A 23,083-nucleotide genomic window follows, 5' to 3' on the forward strand; every position below is an offset into this window, starting at 1 on the left:
ATGCAAATTTAAATGAAAACTATGCTATTTCATACTCCTAAACAATCCATCATAACTCTAAAAGTAGCAGCTCCAAAAAATCCGATCATCGAATCATGCGATTGAATTCCATTTACTCGCGATCAGACTCAGCTCGCTTCTTCCTTTAAGCTTCCTTTTTTTCTTGGATCCTACAAAATACAATCTTATCACATCATGTATTAAGACTCTACAAATAGGAACTTAATAGAGTTAGATAGTGGATTTTACCTGGATCAGAGTCATACAACATGACTCTCCCATATCTTAGATCTCTCAGGTAGTCAGGGCAGCTTCATAACCAATGCCCCCTCTTTTGGCAGTAGAAACCTATGGATTCTTCTGGAATGGTACACGTGACTATCTCAGACTTAGTCTTTCTCTTGCATAAAGAAAACTTTTCTGGACTTCCAATGTTGTCATTGCCCATAGAAGGTTGGGATATTGATTTACCAAACGAATTTTCTCGACCAGTGCACCAAATCATTGTTGATTCAGCAGCAATAAGCAAATAAGTCAATTCAATGAGGGTCACGTCGTGGTCTATCACATAGTACTCTCTAATGAACTCATTATATGATTCGGGAAGTGACTGAAGAACCAAGTCAACAGCCAACTTCCTTGAGACATCGACACTCAACATTCCCAATTTATCGATATGCAACTTCATATCCAAGACATGAGCACATTCATACTTTCCATCTTTGTGTCTTTTTGCCAATAGGGATTGAGTGACTTTGAACTTTTCAAGTATTCGAACACGTGGGTCAGGGAGAATTAGTGGAGGCGGTGGAGGAAGTGAAGTATGATTTTCATTTCCACAATCAAATCGTGGAACACCATCTTCATGTGGAAAACTTTTTCCAACGGATTTAGGAAGACCATAGTTGATAGATTTTGACATCTACAAAACGGGAGAAAATTCAAGTTAGTTGATTGGAATCCTTGATATAACACCCAAATGAAATATCAAGGCTAGGACCCAACACAATATTCTACAATTTGGAAGAGGGATGTCGTAATCCAAATTGCAGAACATTTGAAGGTAGGTAAATGACGATTTACCAATTTCCACCATGAAAAATGAAAATTGAAAATTAAGTTTTAAATGAACTGAAACTCCTAGATCTTTTGAGATTCATTGAACTTTTCAATGGCATGTTTAAATCTCGAGTGTTCCCTTCGTTTGTGACTGGGATGTCGAGGATCACAAACAAGTTGTGGATAACCATGCAAATATACATGGTGCCCCCATTGTTACAGTCACTTAATCGACGTGTCGGTTAACAACACACACTCCATCGATCTATGAAAAACATCGAGTCACCCTTTGCTACCTTTGCTTAGAGCCCAATTAGTGTGTCGGTTAACCACACACGCTCCACTAACGTCTTAGCAAGGGTACAAAGTGTAATTTCACGGAATAGCACCAACTCCACATTTTTCCTAAAGTAACTAAGATTTGGGAATTTATAAAACATTTAGTTACTTCGTATTTCATTATACTTATAATGGAAGGTTGTGTCCTATCCTACCCGTTCGGCTAACGACCCTCCACTAGTCAATAGTGCGGTGGGTAAGAGTGGATACCCAATGGCGATCATTTTACAGGTTGCTTCCTTAAACACCCCTTAGAGACCAGCTTTGTGAATGAGGCCTACTAACGGCAGGGCCGGCCCCGAGATTTTAGAGACCCTGTATGATTTAACGAAAAATAGGCCCTAAAATTTGAAATGTCTAAATTTAAGCAAAAAAATATACATATTAAGTTTTTATTGCAAATACATAAAATTAAAATTTCATTCAAAATAATACACAAAAAAAGAAATTGGTTTCTACTTGAAAACTGTCATCCTCCTAATATTTGTTGAAATAAATTTCTAATAACATCTTCATATGTAACTTTGTCCAACATGTTACGCTCAATCCTCATCAAAGCCAATCCATTAAGTCGTTATTGAGTCATTGTAGATCGTAAATAGGACTTCAAAATCTTCAATTTTGAAAAACTTCGTTCTGCAGATGCAACAGTAACAGGAATAGTCAACATAATTCTATACGCAATAGATGTATAGGAAAACGATCAACACGTTTTAAAAGGTTTAAAATATCAATTGTTGTCATTTTTTCTTTGGGAAAGAGATGTAGAAGTAATTTTAACTCAACATAAAAGTCATTTCCATCAATATCCGATTGCTCATCTTTCTTGAGTCAAGTTTCAAGAGACTTACAACAAGATTTTAAGGTTATATCATCTAAAGAATGTAGTTTTTCTGAATTAAACAAAAAACCAAATATTTTATCATATTGTTGATATTGTTCAAACCTTGTAGTTAAAGAAGTAATTGCTTGATCAACAATATAAATAAAATATTTAACCCTAAATTTCTCTTGTGCGGATTGTGAAACACTACAAGAAGTATGGGATGAAATCTCATCAAAATGTTTTTTTTTTATTTTAGGCTCACGTTTTTTAGAAAATATTGGATCGATACCCATTTCCAAGGCAATATCTTTTGCAGTTTCTAAAGCATTTAAAAAACCATTTTCTCTATATTCTTTAAAAAACGAAATCAGCCCCTTTATTTTTTTCCATTGCAACATCAATAAGCATATATTTTGATTGCAATTGTTTGCTAACTAAATTAACAGTATTTAACATTTTATACCAAATTACTAAAGCCAATATAAACTCAAAGTTACCAAGTTCATTTTTTGCTGTAACACCGTGAAAATTTACAACCAATTTAAGCTTTTCAAAACAACGCATATTCATTAAGTTTTTACAAAAAGGTTTTCAATTCTTTTATTATCAGAGTATCCAAGAACATCAACATAAAACTAAGGAGCGGTACCATCACGCCTTCGCCTTGCCACGGTCTCCTGAAGTACCTGAAACAATACATTGAAACTGTAAGCCCGAAAGCTTAGTGAGTTACCCCCAAAATACTAACCATAGTACCATACATATCATATCATATCATAACAAAACAACCATGCATATCGAGTCTACAGTGTGACTAGTCCGCCTGCACCAGGCCTTCAGTCCACCCGGTCCACTCTCTCTTCGAGTCTACAGTATGACTGGTCCGCCCGCACCGGGCCTTCAGTCCACCTGGTCCACTCTCTAAGTCTACAGTGTGACTGGTCCGCCCACACCAGGCCTTCAGTCTGTATGGTCCACTCTTCGAGCCTCGGCACGTCTGGCCCGCCCTCTTGGGGCCTTCGGCCTATCTGGACCGCTCACTGGGCCTTCGGTCTAACCGATCCACCCTGGGTATGTTGGCCTACAGCACAAAGCAGGACCCGCCTCAACCCAACCCTAGTCCAACAGCCATGTGCACATAAACATATAATCACATAGCAATTCACAACTAATCAACCGATCTAGCAGATCACACAACATAGCAACATCCTAACCAAGATACCGACCTAACCGGTCACTAACATAGCATCATCCTATATACCAGGATACCGACCTTAACCAGGTCTCTAACATAGCATCATCCTATATACCAGGATACTGACCTTAACCAGGTCTCTAACATAGCATCATCCTATATACCAGGATACCGACCTTAACTAGGTCTCTAACATATACCATCCTAACTACCAATATGTAGACATAGTAGAGCAATAACATAACAAACAACTACCCGGATTCCCATCCGATAAAGGGCCGACCTTGGTGCCTTAGACCCTGTCGATATAGTGAGGATAACTCACCTGCAACTGCCGACTTGAAGAAATAAGATCACGCTGCTCCGACCACCACCACGAGCTCCACCACTGAACATTACCAATTAACCAAAACCAATAAGCACCAATAATTACCAAAATACCCTTGGAAGTCAAACTGGTCAACCCTTGGTCCAAGTCAAAGTCCTCAGTTAAAGTCAACCTTCCTGGTTGACCCTACTCGCCGAGTCAACCCGTTGACTCGTCGAGTTCCTATGCTCAGAATTCCCCATGCCACGACTCAACTCGCCGAGTCGCCCCAAGACTCGTCGAGTCCAACAAGCTCTGAGTCCCTTCCTGCTCAACTCACCGAGTCATCCCTCGACTCAAGGATTTACAGCTCAACCAGAAAAGGTTAGGACTTCACGACCGGACTCGCCGAGTCCAAGGCAATCTTCAACAGACTCGCCGAGTTGTTCTTCCAACTCACCGAGTCCACACGGGACTAATCAAACCAAACCCTACCCGACTCGCCGAGTCTTCTCCCATACTCACTGAGTCCACATGGGTTATTCCATAATCTGAAATTACAGAGCTTCTCCTTTGCTCCAAACAATAGATCAGGGTCCCTATGGTTCATTAGCAACATAAAGTTGCTACCTTTACGTGCTTCCATGACCCATTCACCAAAAACCAAGATATAATGGAACTTAACTCATTAGGGCTAGCTTTTTCATAGCTAAACAAAGGGCTTTCTTCACATAGAATCCATATAGAACTCAGATCTAGAGTTTCAACTCCAAATATAGCTCATGCATCAAGATCTCATCATAAATTCCTCCAAACAAAACCTAAAGCTCCATGAAAGGTGGATCTAGAAGGAATAAAGCCAAGATGACGAATCCTTACCTTAAAACTGATGAGTTTTATACAAACAAACAATCATATGTGTGCATGCAACCCTAGATTTGAGGATCTATGTTTTCACTAATAGACATAAAAGCATTGAACACAAAAACTAGAAACCCTAGGAGGCACATGTAATTTTCGAAATTAACATATAATTAGGGTTAGGATACATACCTTGATTGTTATATTGTAATAACAATCAAATCCTTGAAGATCTTGAACTTTGTTAGCAAGCGCCACAAGTGTCGCGCCTCTAATTGCTCACAAACAAACCTAGCAACCAAGGATTACTATGGAGGGAGAGAAGTAGAGTAGAATTTCGGCCCTTAGCCTTTCTTGGAGTGCCATCTTCGAAATCCAACCCTATAGGGGTTTATATAGGTGATAAGGAAGGTTTAGGATAAGGTAGGTGTATCTTAGATAACCCTAATCCCTTAACTTCCTACCTAAGGCTTCCAAGGCACCCTTAGAGCCCAAGAAAACCATAGGACACTCTAGATTTCGTTCCCCACCTATAAGGGAGGTTCTAGAATGCTCAATGCACAACTTTTGAACATTGTCACCTTTAGTCCCTGTAGTTTCAATTAATTCCTTTAATCCCAAAATTAATTCCAAATTAATTTCTGATTAAATATTAATTAAACAATATGATTTCTAATTAATATATTATATCCATAATACATTAATAAATCATTTATCTTGATTATAAATTTATTAACCAAGAAATAAATTAATAGATCATTCTTCTCTCTCTAACAATTATCCTATTCAATTGCCAGGTTTGAAGGCAGCGCAAAAGGTCATTGCTAATATCAATTGAAGTAAATAACAATTATAATTATGGGCTTAGACACCTAATCCAACAGTCTCCCACTTGGATAAGTCTAATAACTATAATTGCAAGTATAACTTCAAAATTTGACAAGCAAATTTTAGCTACCAAAAGCCGTTGTGGAACTCTGACCTAGTCAGTGACGTGTCCTTAGATAAGGGATCATATATTCCTCCATTCTAGATATCGTATAGACATAAGACATGGATCTTAATCATTCTCTCTGTCTATGTTCTGTTTCCCGATTTCTAATTTATGACGACTGACTAATTGAACAAATCAAATCAGTCCCGGCTTGGCCAAGCACTTTATGGTGTCATCACTAAATCACCGAGGGGCCCACAGATATCGATTTTATCCAACTTTGGGTAAAAGGAACGGATAAACATCGACTCATATGCTTTCTCTATTTACTCATCAAATCACACACAACAATATGCTTTATAACACCAAATTACTAGTGCGTTTACGTATTATCAATGTGCAACCGATTTGCAAACTGTAACTCATATCTCTTTGTTTCAAGAATATAAGATATTATCGTCTCACAATCACTCGTGATAAAATCCATGAAGTGATTCAAGTGAGCGTGGGCCTAATCCAATACTCTAATCTTATTAAAGCACTCATGAACTCTACAACAAACTTTTGCTATGTCTAAACACTATAGACAATCTACAGACGGACTCATGACAGTCTTGCTTCATACCTACTCCCAATGTATGAGCGACTGTGGATGTTTGAATAACCTAGTTATTCTGGAAGTCAAAACATGCAAAGTGAAACGCAATAATAATATTAATCCTATATGGCCCCAAAACTTTTAAGCGTAAATAAAAACACTTTTATTTAAACACCATATTGATTACTCATTATTCATTGCTTACTGTTTCAGAAAATCAACTTATAACTCGAATTATAACCACAATTGTCCCATGCTCCAAGCATGCACACTTTGGTTTCCTATGGTCCATACTTTGTGAAATAGATCAATTGAAACTTTTCCAACGAAACTCATTTCACAATTCCCAATCCTTATTATTATTATAAGAAAACCGAATTCTTGCCACTTTTAGAATATGTCAGATTCTAACATTTTATGCAATGATTCTTTCGTAATGTCATAGCACAAAAGTCACCAAGACCCGGCTAACGAAATTACAAGGTATTCTATCAGAAATTTTTACAAGACAATTCCATAGACGTGAAGTCTCACATTCAAAGTACATTCCTTTGAACATCCTTCTCGCATAAAAGTTTCTAAACTAGACATATTTCTTAATATCCAACTCCCATTAATGGAAACATTTCCATATTTGCCATATGACAACTGATTCTTAATAGAATCTTATCTATTCATAATAATGTCAATATAGTCCATCCAATACTATACTTCCAACTACTCACAAGCGACAAATCCTCAGTGAACCTCAGATCGTCCTTTGATAGTTGTTTAATTATTTTAGTCAAAACCGATTCTAGTCCTTTTTCCCTCTTAATGCCCTAGGCATTTGGAAAATTTTAGAATGGTCAAATATTACAGCATATGTAATCGATCCTATACCCGAAGCGTATTGGACACGATACATAGTGTCTCATATAAAGACATGATACTTTATCAGTCGTTTGCCATAATATTTTGTTACCCATGTTCTCACAATTCGAACTATGAAGAGGGATGCCGTAATCATAATCGAATTTTGAGAACGTGCTATGTATCCTTGACTAAATTTTATTAACATTTCTTGATCTAAGCTTTTAGATTTTGAAACGAAGTATAATATTCTCTCCCTTGATTATGGAAAAACAACTTTTCAACCCCTACAACTTTGCAAAGTTAATCTTTGTTTTCTATAATTAATACTGCTAACTCGCAATACTTGAAATAATAATCATGCTCCCACTAACACAATGATTATTTCTACGCAAGCATAACACTTATGCTCCCACTAGCTTTGACATGTATTCATAAAACACTTGAACTTCTAGAAAACAATGCTTATTGAATTCCTTAAGTTCATATTTCTAATACCTAATGCTTCGATAAGCCTTTATCTAAGCTTCTCAGAATCACACACCTTTCCTTAGACAGCTCACATGTGTGTCTAAACCAATTCAGAACTTATTTTATTAAGTCCCAAATGTTCAGACTAATTTCCAAATCTCACAATTCAAACTATGAAGAGGGATGTCGTAATCATAATCAAATTTGAGAATGCAATTTACATAATCGCTATCTTCTTAAAATTTCTCTTAGTGAAAGCGTTTCCTCACAATCATTTTCATGAAGGAGAGAAACCTTATGACACTTAGATTTTATGGTGTATGTGTTCCTATCCATGTGAGTTTTCCATAACCATAATCGAAAGATAATGTTTGTGACAAATTCAAACTCTTATGGATAGAACTTTTTCATTCTTAATTTCTTGCCATCAAGGGTCCCACCATTGCTTCCCATTTATTTGGAAACTCACCTATGCCAGTCAATGTACTTTCATTGATCAAGGTGTTTGCCCTTATGCATTCAATTGAGAACTTGTAGAACTCATATGCATAATCACTCAACTGGATTGGCACATAAATACAATTTTGTCAACACGATAGGTTATAATCCTCAAGTCGTGTGCTAGTGTTTAATAGGTTTACTTCTTGATTTGTTCTTGAAATTTTTTCAAGACAATTTAGACTCCCATTGACCTCCTGACATATATGATTCTCTTGTCAGGAACCTTTCCTAGACAAAACAAATATTCAAGAGTTAGTGTAGTTCTTATCAAGACAAAACACTTCACATACTTGCTCCTAGTTGGTCTTTGTCTTATCCAAGACAGCACAACTTACCAATTTTCAAATGTGCAAGAATAAGAAAGCCTTTTCCAAACCCCACATTTGATGAGTGTTATAAACCTACTTAAGACTTGTCACTCAATTCACAATTTTGGAATATAACTCTAAGACTTGATATTGGAACGAAGTATGATTGACTTCTTGATTTTAACCATTTCTACAATTCTCGATTCCTCTTCTTAGGCATACAAATGCACTAAGACTCACTTGGAGGATCAATTGAGATATGGTTCTTAATCATTAAGGCTTATCATAAAACACAATAAAATGTACTCTCCCTTCTTCTTAGAATAGAGAAACTTTTATCTTTCTGCCTACTTGATTCTTCTTATTCGTTCTGCTATTGATTGAAACTCTTTCAATCAACTCAGAATTATACTTAATCTTATAAGTATAACCATATTTACTAAACTTTATTAAATCATGAAGAGTATCTTTATCACTCTTTTGGTGGACTTCATCAATGCACAACCTAGTGTACTCGATCTCCTAGTCCTTCTCTTGATACTTTATCAAAGAATTAGTCTAATTTCCAAATATGAAGTTTCTCATTCATCACGCAACCAAGTTGCATGACTCCAAGTTTCTGTCCAACTGAAACTTGGGCGATGAGAATCTTCCCTTATTTTGCAAATTCTCGACATTTCCACAAATAACATAATTAAGAATCAAATCCATTATAGCTAACAATAGAAACAATCAAACATCAATTTTTCATACACACCATTGCAAGGATAAATAAATAAGACAAAATCAAAATTTATTTTATTGCGGAAAAATATTGTCCTTACAATGCGATTACTAATGAAAACTATGTAAATATTACTTAGAAATCTATCCTAACTCTAAAGTAGTAGCTTAAATATCTGATCCTTGAATCATGTGATAGAAATCCATTTCTCCGCGATCAGACTCAGCTTGCTCCTTCCTTTAAGCTTGCTTTCCTTTTTTCGATCCTTCAAAACATCGAAATGTAATCTTATCACATCATGTATTAAGAATCTCCAAATAGGAACTTAATAGAGTTAGATAGTGGATTTTTACCTGAAGCAGAGTCATACATCTTGACTCTCCCGTCTCTTAGATCTCTCAGGTAGTCAGGGCAGCTTCGTAACCAATGGCTCCTCTTTTTGGCAGTAGAAACTTATGGACTCTCTGGAATGGCACACGGGACTATCTCAGACTTAGCCTTTCTCTTGCGTAGAGAAAACTTTTTTGGACTTCCAATGTTACCATTTCCCATAGAGGGCTGGGATATTGATTTACCAGACAAATATGTTAACCAGTGCGCCAAATCATTTATGATTCAGCAGCAATAAGCAAATAAGTCAAATCAATAAGTGTCATGTCGTGGTCCATCATATACTACTCTCTAACGAACTTACCATATGATTCGGGAAGTGACTGAAAAACCAAATCAACAGCCAACTTTATTTAAACATCGACACCCAACAATCCCAATTTATCAATATGTAACCTTTTATCCAAGATATGAGCACATATAGACTTTCCATTTTTGTGTCTTTTGCCAATAGGACTTGAGTGACCTTGAACTGTTCAATTCTTCGAACATGTGGGTCAGGGAGAATTATTGGAGGAGGTGGAGGAAATGAAGCATGATTTCTATTTCCACAATACAATCGTGGAAGATCATCTTCACATGGAAAAAAATTTCCAACGGATTTAGGAGGACCATAGTTGTCAGACTTTGACATCCATAAAATGGGAGAAAATTCAAGTTAGTTGATTGAGTCCTTAATAAAACACCCAAATGAGATATTAAGGCTAGGATCCAACACGATATTCTACAATTTAGAAGAGGGATGCCGTAATCCAACTTGCAGAACATATGAAGGTAAGTGAATGACGATTCACTAATTTTCCACCATGAAAAACGAAAAGGAGATTAATTTTTAAATGTATTGAAAACTCCTAGATCTTTTGAGATTCATTGAACTTTTCAATGGAATGTTTAAATCTCGATATGCCCCTCGATTTGTGACTGGGATGCCGAGGATCACAAAACATGGTGTGAATAACCATGCAAACTTACATGGTGCCCCCAATCTTACAGTCACCTATTCGATGTGCCGGTTAACCACACACGCTCCACCGAACTATGACAAACATTAAGTCACCCTTTGCTACCTTTGCTTAGAACCATTTAGTGTGCCGGTTAACCACACACGCTCCATTAACGTCTTCGCAAGGGTACAAAGTGTAATTTCATGGAATTACATCAAATTCACTTTTGCCTAAAGTAACTAAGATTGGGAATTTTGTATAAAACATTTAGTTACTTTATACTTCATTATACTTTTAATGGAAAGGGTTTGCCCCATCCTACCCGTTTGGCTAACGACCCTCCACCAATCAAGGAAGTGGTGGGTGAGAATGGACACCCATTAAACGACCATTTTATAGGCCATAACCTTATACCCCCCCCCCCCTTATAGATCGGCTTCGTGAATGAGGCCTACTAACAGTAAGACTAGCAGTTTAAGTTATACATATATAATATTAGACTTTTAATGTTATATATAGTATAAGGGTGTATTTTACACTTTTAAAATACTAGGTGGTCTAATTTAATAAATTAGACTTTTAATTTAATTAAATGTAAATCATATCACTATGAATTTATTAACTCTCTTTTAATTATACACTTAATTAATTTAATAAAACCATAAGGGTGCAATTTGAACTATTTTGATTTAATAATTATTCAAAAATTAAACAATTAATTAAATTATTAAATCAAATAAGGATTACCAATTTAAATTAAATATACTAACTTAATTTAATCCTATATCCATGGATTTCGATATTTAGGTAGGGATATCTTTAATTATCCAATTAAACAATTAACAAGATAATTACCAAAAATAACAACCTACTAACAGATTCCTTAGATTTCGAAATCTTCTGCTTGGAGTGGAAGGCAAGGCTTTCAAACTTGCCTAAAAATCAAAAACCCTAGGGTTAGGAAACCCTAGATTTTGACTCCAAGGTGGCCAAAGGAAAGGGTTTTAAAACCCTTAGGGATTTTCGAAAAATAGGGTTCTTAAACCCTAATTTGCGAAAATTTAAAGGCCTTAGGGTTTAATAGCCATAAACCCTAATTTGTCTAGTTCAATAAATTGTACCAAATCTAATTGAAAAACAAAAACCATACGCTCTGATACCACTGATGAGTTTTATACAAACAAACAATCCTATGTGTGCATGCAACCCTAGATTTGAGGATCTATGTTTTCAGTAATAGACATACAAGCATTGAACACAAAAACTAGAAACCCTAGGAGGCACATGTAATTTTAGAAATTAACATATAATTAGGGTTAGGATACATACCTTGATTGTTATATTGTAATAACAATCAAATCCTTGAAGATCTTGAACTTTGGTAGCAAGCGCCACAAGTGTCGCGCCTCTAATGGCTCACAAACAAACCTAGCAACCAAGGATTACTATGGAGAGAGAGAGAAGTAGAGTAGAATTTCGGCCCTTAGCCTTTCTTGGAGTGCCATCTTCGAAATCCAACCCTATAGGGGTTTATATAGGTGATAAGGAAGGTTTAGGATAAAGCAGGTGTATCTTAGGTAACCCTAATCCCTTAACTTCCTCCCTAAGGCTTCCAAGGCACCCTTAGAGCCCAAGGAAACCATAGGACACTCTAGATTGCGTTCCCTACCTCTAAGGGAGGTTCTAGAATGCTCAATGCACAACTTTTGAACATTGTCACCTTTAGTCCCTGTAGTTTCAATTAATTCCTTTAATCTCAAAATTAATTCCAAATTAATTTCTGATTAAATATTAATTAAACAATATGATTTCTAATTAATATATTATATCCATAATACATTAATAAATCATTTATCTTGATTATTAATTTATTAACCAAGCAATAAATTAATAGATCATTCTTCTCTCTAACAATTATCCTATTCAATTGTCAGGTTTGAAGGCAACCCAAAAGGTCATTGCTACTATCAATTCAAGTACATAACAATTATAGTTATGGGCTTAGACACCTAATCCAACAAAAACAACCTCCAACTGAAGAGTAAACCAAATTTCCTCAAGCCTCCTTGATCCAAGCTTCTTAATCTTCAAGACTTCCTTCCTAAATCCACTTATCTAAGCTCCAAAATGCTCCCAAGGCTCTCACTTATGATGTTAGGGCTACTGATTCTCAGGGGAGTAATAAGGGGCCGAAATGGGGGCTTAAGGCTCCTTAAATAGGGTGCAAACCCTAGGAATTAGGGTTTCTCATTCCAGCACAGACTCGTCGAGTCCAGCCTCCGACTCAACGAGTCCAATCACTTAACACGTGTCCGGCACACGCTTAGACTCGACGAGTCGCAGCTCCTACTCGTCGAGTTCCTCTTTTCCAAACTTACACTTTACCCCCCTGAACTCTTGATTCTGACTTGGGATGTTACATTTGCTAAAGATTTAGCTTCACTTGTTATTTTTGGATCATTATCATTTTTGGCTACTTGAAGTAAAGCCTTTTTTATGTCAAAAATTTGAAATCTTATAGCTTTAACACCATCAACACGACTCTCCCACCGAGTGGATGACAAATATTTAGGAGTTAACCCTTTCACATTATCTTTTAAAATTTGCCATCTCTTAGTGGAATTTGAAAAAAATGTATAGATACGTTGTATTGTTCCAAAAAAACCTTTAACTTTACCCCAAGTATTAGTCATATCACACAAAGTTAAGTTCAAACTATGACAACCACAAGGGGTATAAAAAGCTCTAGAATTTATATATAAAAGCCTTTTTTGCACTCCTTGATGTTTTCCTTTCATATTTGATCCATTATCATAACCTTGTCCACGCACATTATTAATGTTAAGATCAAGCAAATTCAATTCATTTTGTAAAACATCAAAAAGTCCTTGGCCGTCATTTACATCTAAAAATCCTAAAAAGGATTCTTCAATGCAAACAACATTTGATGAAACATCCACATATATTAAAATAATAGTCATTTGCTCTTTGTGACTTGTATCGGGAGTACAATCAAGTATTATAGAAAAATATTTTGCATTTTTTATCTTTCTAATAATCATAGATTTTATTTCCGAAGAAAGCAAAATTATTAATTCATTTTGTATCCAATGCCCAAGATAATGTTTATGGATACCAATTTCATTTGTAATATGTTGTATATGCTCATAAGAAAGCATGTCAAATTCAGCCAACATTTCAAATAAGCCTAAGAAATTTCCATTGTTATCTTCATACACTTTCTCATTAGTACCACGAAAAGCAAGATTATGTTTAGCAAGAAATTTCACAATAGAGATAATTCTCAACAAAACTTGAATGAACTTTTTCTTTTTCTAATTGTTTTTGAGCTACATTATCAATAGTTTTATTTTTTTGTAATCTTAAACGCAAATCATACCAAGTATTTATATTTTTAACATGTTCCATACTAGTTTCATGCTCTTTAATTCTAGTGTTAAGATGTATCCAGTCTCTAAAACCCTCATTTGCTAATTGACCCTTTCCACACCCTTTTCGAAAAATTTTACAACAAAAACAAAAATTTTATCACTTTCTTTAGAATAAACAAGCCAATCTCTATCACATTTTTCCCCATTTTGTAAAGTTTTAGTGTAATATGTTGCAGAAAATCTTCTTAAATATTTATCTTTAGGACCTTTTATAATGGATAAATCTCTTTTAGGACCTTTCAATGCTAATATATTTATCATATTAGAATCAAGAACATCTCAATTTCTTGGATCAAATATATCAAAAGTGTGAAAATCAACATTATCATCAACATCAACATTAGGATTATCATTAACATCAACATTGTCATTAGCATTATCATTAACATAAACATCAACATAATCATTATCATCAATATTATCTTCAATATTATCTTCATTAACAGTTTGTGTTTCATTTTCCTAAAAATTTTGTGTTTTTTTTGTTATATACTTATCCATAGAACCTGCTTGAGCTTTATCATCTTCTTCAATTTTTTGTTTCTTTTTACGTTTTTCATATCCAGATGCATATTTTTTTAATCTAGGAGGCATTGTAAATTATAGAAAAGAAAGAAACGACCTTATTTGCGAATTGAGATTTGTAGATTTCTTCTAGGTTCTAGATTTTTCACACTTCAAATCACCAAGAGAAGATACCAAAACTGTAAATAAAAATCAGAATTCAAATAAGAAATCAAATAGAATATCAGAAAAGAAAAATTAAAGAAATCATATCAGATCATAATCTGAAAATTACCTCAAATTTTGACACTTCAAATCAGAAAACAATGTTATGCTCCAAAAAAAAATCAGAAAACCTGCGATTTGAGATCAAAATATAGTTCTTAGTCCTTACAAATAAGAAGTAAATAGAAACAGAAAATCAAAATTTGTGATTTTTCAGAAACAAAAAAGAAGAAAAAATCAAAAAACTTGAAAGGAGAATTTACCTGAATTCGTTATTCCTTGACCCTTGTTCCTTCTGATTACAGAAATGATATTGATCAGAAAAAGAAAAATTGATCAAAAATTATTCAATTAGAAAATACAAACCATGAAAAACAAAACTAAAGTTTAAAGTTACCTTTGATTTCAAAACCTCAAGGCTCAAACAGGTATGATTTTGAAGCTTTAGATTTTGAAATTTGATGATTCTTAATTTGAAATTTGAAGCTTGATAGTTCTGAACTTTTGAGACTGAGTGAAGAAGAAGAGGATTAGAAGAAATAGAAGTAAGAATAGACTGAATTGGTTGGCTGTTATCGCTGAAGAAGAAGAAGAAGAAGAAGAAACAAAATTAAGAACTGAAATCGTTTCTTTAATATTGGAATAGAAATGATTGAATAGATATTACCGTTCCTCCTGCTCCTGCAATGATTTTTGCTATTACCCATGTATGCGTCAATGAAGAAGATTAGAAGAAATCGAAGAGTTTTCTGTTTCCCGAAAATTCATTCCCGCTCCAACTTCTAGATGGCGTTCCTTCTTCTGGCGAGTAATAAAAATTAACCTATTTTTTTGGGCCAAATGAACCTAGTATACAAGAATTATTAAATAATTTTTGGGCCTTATGATTTTTTGGGCCCTGTTCTTACACACTGTTTGAACCTCCATTGGGCCGGCACTGACTAACGGTAAGAATGACATTTAATTATACATATATATAATATTAAACTTTTAATTCTATATAATATAAGGGTGTATTTTACATTTTTAAAATACTAAGTGATTTAATCTAATAAGTTATACTTTTAAATTTATTAAATATAAACCATTGCATTATGGATTTATTAACTCTCTTTTAATTACACAATTAATTAATAAAACCGTAAGAGTGTAATTTGAACTTTTCAAAAAACTAGGGTCTTTGAATTTAATATTTCAAAATTAAACTTTTAATCAAAATTTTAAATTCCAAAACTTGAGGGCAAGTTTTGAAACTTTTCAAAACCATATAGATCAAATTACAAATACTTTTAATTAATCAAATAATTAGTGATTATCTAAATTTGACTTAATTATATCTCAAGGCAAGATAATGCATATCAAATAATACAAATAATTAAAGTTTATCATATAAGGCAATAAATATTTTATTAAATGACAATTATCTTCTATTTGGGTTAGGATAATCATACCAAAACAATAAAAAAAACATATTTTATCAATAAAAAACGTTTATGGTAATTATCCCACAGCCAAATCGGTCAAAATCCCACAAAATCAGCAATCAAACCTACAAAGTCGTCGAGTCAGGGATGGACTCGTCGAGTTCCCAGTGAACTCGGCGAGCTCACCTATGAACTCGGCAAGTTCAGGCTCCAGAATGCAATTTTTCGTGATTGCTTGAACGATTATGTAAAGCATCAAATACATCAAACAAACAATCTAGTCTCTTATACCACTGATGGGTTATAAGCACTACATCAATCTTATGGTGTACATGCAAACCCTAAAGCTTTGGATCTAGTTTGTCTAATGAACATGCAATAATCACCCAAAGCTCATAAACCTTATATCTAGTATATAATAGTCGATATTATCATAATAAAAGGGATTGGATCTTACCTTGATTGTTATGTAGTAATAACAATCTCAATTCCTTTTGATCTTGTCTTTTGAAAGCCTAGTGCCTCAAATGTTGCACCTCTAAATGAGTCACAAACACCATGAGCAACAAGATGACTTAGGAGAAGGAGGAGGAGCACCAAAAACGTCCAAGAACCCTTAGGGACTACTTTACTACATTTTTGGGGCCTTAGGGGTTCCTTATATAGGTAGGCTATAAGGGTTTTCAACTAGGAAACCCTAATTTGACTGCTTAGGCCCTAAGCAGCCCATGGACTCCCTCCTTAGAGGCCTTGGACGAACTCTTATAGGTTTCCCCATAGATTTCGTCCACTCCAACTTCTATGGAGTCCATTAGCCCATTTATGCAACTATCTTATAATTACACAATCAGTCATTTTTATTTAATTAATCTCTTTTAGCCACAAAATTAATTATTATTAATTCTTGACTAATATTAATTAAACAATATGATTTCTCTTTTAATATATTATTCATATAATATATTAATAAATCATAATTAATCCTCTTTCTCCTTAATTCATCACATTAGTTGTTATGGTGAAGGCAACCCAAAATGACCATGCTCTCAATCGGGTCAAGTACATACCAAAATAGTTATGGGCTTAGACACCTAATCCAACACTCTCCTCCCTCTACTTTTGGCCTCACATTCCAGCACCCGTGTGGTGCCTCAACCGGATCATCATTGGGAATCATGTAGTTTCCACCCCCCCCCCCCCCCCCCCCCAAATCCAAACAATATGTGCAGTCTTGAATAATCGAGGCTGTAACGGGTAGTTATGCACTACGGTAAGAAAACTTGGCTCAGGAGCATCAAAGATTCCATAAGATCGGGCCAACTTGGTCACCAATATCTCTTGATAAATAGGATCCCCCGACCTATTTTTCCCAGCTTTGTCTGTAAGGAAATCTACCACACGGTACGATAAGTGGCAAAAAGTATTTGGTGTGAAGATACACCATAAAAAGAATATATCAAGCATAGGAATGTGGTCTCCCTCCTTTTTCTGATTGATGAAGAATGCTATCAATCGGTAGATGAACCTATATATTGGTGAACGGATGCGCCCTTCTGAAGCTGAACCTGGGGTATAACTTTCATTTGCAGTGGTTGTCCACCACTCGGATTCGTCAATGCCTTGAGGTAGATGTTTATGGCAATGATCAAGAAAAACCGGAAACCCTTCACTCATTACTTCGGATTGATTGTAGAGATCCAACCTTCAAGCAAGCTCCACCCAACTATATTCACGCCTCCTCCCTCCAAGACAAAATGTGGAATTTCTCGTGTCATCAACTTCCTCTCTCTTTCTTTAAATTGATTATTGTCATGTCACTAACTATTACAAGAATTATGTCAAATCATCTTTTAACATGCAAAAAACTGGTTATTATTGGGCAACATTTGAACAGATGGTAAAATTTATTGGTTTTTTTTTTTTTTTTTTTTTTTTTTTTTTTTTTTTTTTTAACCATGTTTGAGTGCCTCTTTTCCCTTCTTATTTTTTCGAAGATACATGTGGTTTGGTACCAAGCTAGATGAATCGTTACTCAACTGGTTGTTGTATTGCAATGGTGGTTTTGACAAGACGAATAGGAGAGCACGAATTTGAGGGAGAACAACCATGTGGAATCCATCGCCATCATCATCACTTCCCCTCAAAATAGCATTCATCCTCTCTTTCTCTCTCACTGCATCTTCTTCGTCTTACTCTCCCCCAACCCCCAACCCCCGTTATCATTCCATCTCAATTCCAAAAGTCAACTCCAAGAAACCCTCAGCGACCACCGCCACCGCTGGAGACATACTCGCACTTCTTGGCACACCTCAGCAAGCTGCATCCGTCGACCCCCAAATTGCTGCTGAACTTCAATCCTGCTTCAAGTTCATCGTTCCTTTTAATCCTACTACCAACACTCCACCTGATTCCCGTTTCAATTTAATAAATCGGCTGAGTCAATCCCTAACCGAATCGGGAATTCGATTTCCGCGGCGCACGCTGAATTCTAAACCCCGTCGTGACGCTGAGGGTTATCAGAATGAGCTTATCTGGTCACCACCGGCACCTGTGTTGGAGATTGCTCGACTTGCTTTTGATTCTGGTGGCGATCCAGGTTCTATTCAAGGCACCCTTGATCCCACCATGATCTACGTGAGTTTCTGTATTCCCTTACCTTTTCTTCATCATCAATGTTCCTTATTATGATAAAATCAAGACCTTTTTCCATATCCAAATTTGTTACAATCTTCCCAACTCTGGGCTATGCTTAGAACTGTGTAGCAGGTATCAACTGTTACAAATTAGCAATGTTCTGTAATCAAATAGCTTCATTCTCGGACCTCAATCATTCAATGTGCTCACTCTATTTCTTCCAGAAGTACAAAAATGGAATGTAATTGAAGCTTCCTTTAACTATATCACAGGTACCAGATTGTGAAGGCTCAAATGAAAATCGATGTGAACTTACAAGATATCCTTATGGAAGACACTTTATAAACGAGGTTTTCACTATGAGAGTTCAATTACATGAAGGCTTATTTTCATTTTTGTACTATAATCTTCTTCTTCTTCAAACATGTTACAGGAATTGAATTCATACATGGAATTTTTGTTCCAACTTATTGCTGCTCGTGGTCCTAAAGTTGGGTTAATTGTATCATTAAATCGATTTGACTTCTTTCATGGTCATCTTTTCATTGCTGCAGATGGAAGAGTTGGTATTTTGTAAGTTGAAAGTTATTAAATATCTATCTTTGATTTTCCTTTTTATCTTGATTGACTATTAATGGGTCATATATTCGCAGGTTTCATGCTAAAGAATACCCTGCATTTGATAAGAAAGTGTTCCCATACAACATGGGTTATTGCCAAAAAGGTCATATTCTTTTCCCCTTTTGCTTTTTAGGGCTATATACAATATTAAATTTCATCATGTTAATTTCTAATAATTTGGTAATATTCAGGTTCTAATGTGACATATGACGACTCGATGAATATAAGGAACATTCTATGGCTAGCCCCTTTGCCAAGTGATTCCACCAATGCTTGGTCTGCACCTGGTAATGAGGATGAGGGTATTTACGTCTTTTGCACAGATGAAACCTGTGCAAAATGACCAATTTACCCTTTGTGTCTTTGACTGTGATTATGTTATTGACAGGAGTGTTGGTGGTATTGGATGCGCATCCTGGTGGAATTATATATCGGGATATCATACCTAACTATGTAAAATATGCAAGAACAATATATGAAGGTTAAAAAGTTTTTACATAATTTGTGTTTTTTGACTTTGATTAAAAATACTAATAAGTTTATAAATTATTTAGATTTCTTGTTTTCTTTTTGGCAGATGATTTCGGTGATAATGTAGTTGATGTAAACTACCTAAATGTGGGCACTGCAAAGCCGGACTATCAACTATTCATTTGCTAATACATGACCATTGAATCTAGGGCTATTTTCGAAAATGGAGATGAGAAGGGCATTTAGGTCTTTTCCACATAGGAGAGATTGAGTTGAGAGCATGTCCATGTCCCACTTTTTGGGTGTTCATAAAAAGTTGCAAATTCTATGTCTGACTCAGTTCAATTAATGTCAAACACAGTGTAATATGATCTTGTTTGGTTAGGGTTATTGCGTGTAGAAAATGATTTGTTGCATTTGAGTTTCATAAAATGATAAAAGTTATGAGAATATTGAACTTGAATGTATTATGTACCATATCCATGATTATAGAGATCATCGTTAAGATAATTTGTATGTGTTTAAGGTTTTTGGAAAAAATAGAATATTTTGTGGTTTTCAATTTCATAAAATGGGATACCGATAAATCCGATCATGAATGATGAAAATTTGATAGAGAGCATCCAAGATGTAATTTGATCGGTTACAATGTATTTTATCTGTAGAAATAGTTAAAAGTTTTAGTTTTATTAGGTATAATGTGATAGTTTTAAATTTTAGGTTAATCTTATAAAAGACTTTGTATTTTGTGTTTTTTTCGGATTAAATCTCAAATTTATTTTTTGCTTGGAAAAAATTTTGTATTTTTTTTTTCCCAATCTTACCCTTTTAGTCATTTTTTTCCAAAAACAATTTGTAAAATGTGAGTTTTTTTAAGAAAAACTAAAAAAAGTTGAGGGTTTATTTGGAGGCATTTAGAAGGCTGAGGGTTTTTTCAAAAAAAAAAATACAGAGTCGTTGGCTTTTCCGAAAATAAAAATCAAGGTCTTTTTCAAGCAAAAAGTTAAAATTGAGGTTTAATCCGGAAAATAAACAAAATATAAGGTTTATTTTATGAAATTAACCCTTCAATTTTTTTGTTTAAAAGGGTCGGTTTTTATTTTTATTTATTTGTGTGTGTGTTAACAATATGGTTTACATTTTACATGTTGTGCATGGGGTGAGAGAGATACAACAACCCTTTTCATTTTTAAATAATTTAATTTAGTCGATTGGAGAGAGAGTTTTTTAAATATAAGAAGCTAGTATGTGTTTTTTAATCAACTTTAAAACTATAACAGTTGAATATTGTTCACAGTTTGATGTCGTATGATATAAAAAATAGTGATAATATTAAAATAGTAGCAAAAGAAAATAGGGACAATATTAGCAAGTAGCAAAAACAAGCAGCAGCAAAAAAAATTCCATTGCCGGGAATCGAACCCGGGTCTCCTGGGTGAAAGCCAGATATCCTAACCGCTGGACGACAATGGATTATTGATCGTGCTTCTGCTTGGAATTTAAATAAAGTGTAAAACATGGAGATAAATTCACATTCAGTGTTACTGATAAAATATGGAAATTTAATGGAAATAGCGACCTACATACAAAATATGCATCTATGTACGCTTGAAATATATTCTTTATGTAGAGAATCCGGCTGTCTTTTACAAAAACAAATGTTATTATTTTGAGTGTTAGTTTCCTATATGTTTATATTAAATATTAGGTCATCAATAGGACTAACACCTTATTTTAAAGTATTTTATCAACTACTATCATGTATATAACTATATATTAATGATGGAGTAGAGTGAAAGATGAACTTTTAATGATTGTCGACCATTGCGTTATACACTTTATCAAACTGAGCACTTTGTCGATACTAATATGGTCTTAAAAAGAGATATATCATATATGTCCCTACCCAATTGCATTTGCTGCCCCCAACCAGAACTCAAAAAATCACGTGTAAAATACATTCTTGTCCATATGCTATTGATCAAAAGAGTTCATTATGGTGTAAGTTTACTAAGTTCCCATGTATAAAGTATCCGAATGTGCAAGATATTTTCTTGATTTACTAGATAGTGATGATTTTTAGTGCATTAAATTGATTCCACCATTCAAGAGTTAGGGAATCACAATGATACATCGGTATTAACATGTGAATAAGCATACTCTGACTTAGATCTTGGTCTTATGTATCCTTAATTTTTTAAAATGTTGGTCGACATAAATTGATTACGATTAGCACAGTTAGACATATGCCCATACTTATTGTTGGGATTAAGGATCGATAAACACACACACACACACAAACACGATAATTAAAGATGTGAAGCAAAAAAAGAATACAATAAATTAATGTGGTTTACTCCATAGAGAAAGCGAGCTACGTACGGACAAATATGTAATATATTTCATGTTCTTTGACTGACTTCTCTTCCCTGATTGCGATCTTCCTCAACCCCTCTAATGGATTTTCTGCTCCCGTCTTTTGTACTCAACAAATTACTACTAGAACATTACCATGCATCCCTTCTGCGAATATCCTCACTCAGAATCAAATTATGAATGTCTTAAAAGGTAAGTGTAGTAGTTCCTGATGAATAGAAAAATGGACATCATCTTCGAATTTAATCTTCACAAATATCAGAATAGATATTATGAATTAAACTTGTTGACATGATATGTCACTTGCCGCATTCATTTATCTTTGTATTAACCAATTATCTAATTAACAATATCTTGTTCACTATCACAAGTGTTTTCTTATATATGTTAGATAACGCCTTGATCAGTCCACCATTGCCTTCTTGTTGACAATGATGTAATAAACTTTCTTTGTTAACAACAACTTAACCACACCAAAAGCATGTCGATTTAACAAGTTTCAATCATCATAATTATCGTTTCAAGTTTTCTTTTATTCAAGGATTTGTGTAACTTCTTCTCTTAGAGGAAATCTTCGGTCATAGCTTTGATTTCGATTGTTGCGATTAATCGATAAACATACACAAACACCACAATTAAAGATGCAACAAAAATAAAAATGAAAACACAAGAAATTAATATGGTTCAATCGATTAGAGGAATAGAGATACATACATGGACAAATATATATATATATATAAAGATTTGGAAATTAATAGAAAATACATAAAGATTTGGAAACCCTAAGACCTAAAAAATCAATAATAATACAGAAAAAAAATACTTTAACATATCTAATTTTTTTTTTTACTTTATAGGGCTAATACTTTTTTTTAAAATTTTTTTTTTCAGCGATTTTATTAAAAAAGAAAAAAAAGAAGAAGCGTTTTTTGTGTTTGTAAAGTCAAAAAAAAGATTAGATATCTCAGAATATTTTTTTATATATTTTTAGGGTTTTTTTAAGCTTATGATTTCATATATATATATATATATATATATATATATATATATATATATATATATATATA

At 34.3% G+C, this 23,083-nt stretch overlaps 1 protein-coding gene, 1 non-coding gene and 1 pseudogene across 2 annotated transcripts; 1 reads left to right on the forward strand and 2 right to left on the reverse strand.

Moving 5' to 3' along the window:
• Window positions 1–1,972: 1,972 nt before the first annotated feature.
• Window positions 1,973–14,333, reverse strand: LOC122196129 (uncharacterized; annotated as a pseudogene).
• A 3,529-nt stretch (window positions 14,334–17,862) lies between these two features.
• On the forward strand, window positions 17,863–20,150 carry LOC111895549 (uncharacterized). The gene is made up of 7 exons (XM_023891636.3): window positions 17,863–18,548; window positions 18,821–18,898; window positions 18,982–19,121; window positions 19,202–19,272; window positions 19,361–19,456; window positions 19,558–19,650; window positions 19,747–20,150. Exons 1-7 carry the CDS (start codon window positions 18,021–18,023, stop codon window positions 19,827–19,829), a joined length of 1,089 nt encoding a protein of 362 aa, XP_023747404.1. The 5' UTR covers window positions 17,863–18,020; the 3' UTR covers window positions 19,830–20,150.
• Window positions 20,151–21,041: 891 nt separating this feature from the next.
• Window positions 21,042–21,113, reverse strand: TRNAE-UUC (transfer RNA glutamic acid (anticodon UUC)). Its single transcript has one exon. It is a non-coding gene; the product is annotated as a tRNA-Glu (tRNA).
• Between the last annotated feature and the right edge of the window lie 1,970 nt (window positions 21,114–23,083).

The sequence above is a fragment of the Lactuca sativa genome, chromosome 9, assembly GCF_002870075.4.
Source record: "Lactuca sativa cultivar Salinas chromosome 9, Lsat_Salinas_v11, whole genome shotgun sequence".
Taxonomy (NCBI): Eukaryota; Viridiplantae; Streptophyta; class Magnoliopsida; order Asterales; family Asteraceae; genus Lactuca; species Lactuca sativa.

What these genes read in the sequence shown, in the direction of transcription:
- LOC111895549 (XM_023891636.3), top strand. Translation starts at nt 18,021, where the DNA reads ATGTGGAATCCATCGCCATCATCATCACTTCCCCTCAAAATAGCATTC. An exon ending in CAATGCTTGGTCTGCACCTG is followed by an intron (nt 19,457 to 19,557) that starts GTAATGAGGATG and finishes TGTTATTGACAG; the next exon opens with GAGTGTTGGTGGTATTGGAT. An exon ending in TGCAAGAACAATATATGAAG is followed by an intron (nt 19,651 to 19,746) that starts GTTAAAAAGTTT and finishes TCTTTTTGGCAG; the next exon opens with ATGATTTCGGTGATAATGTA.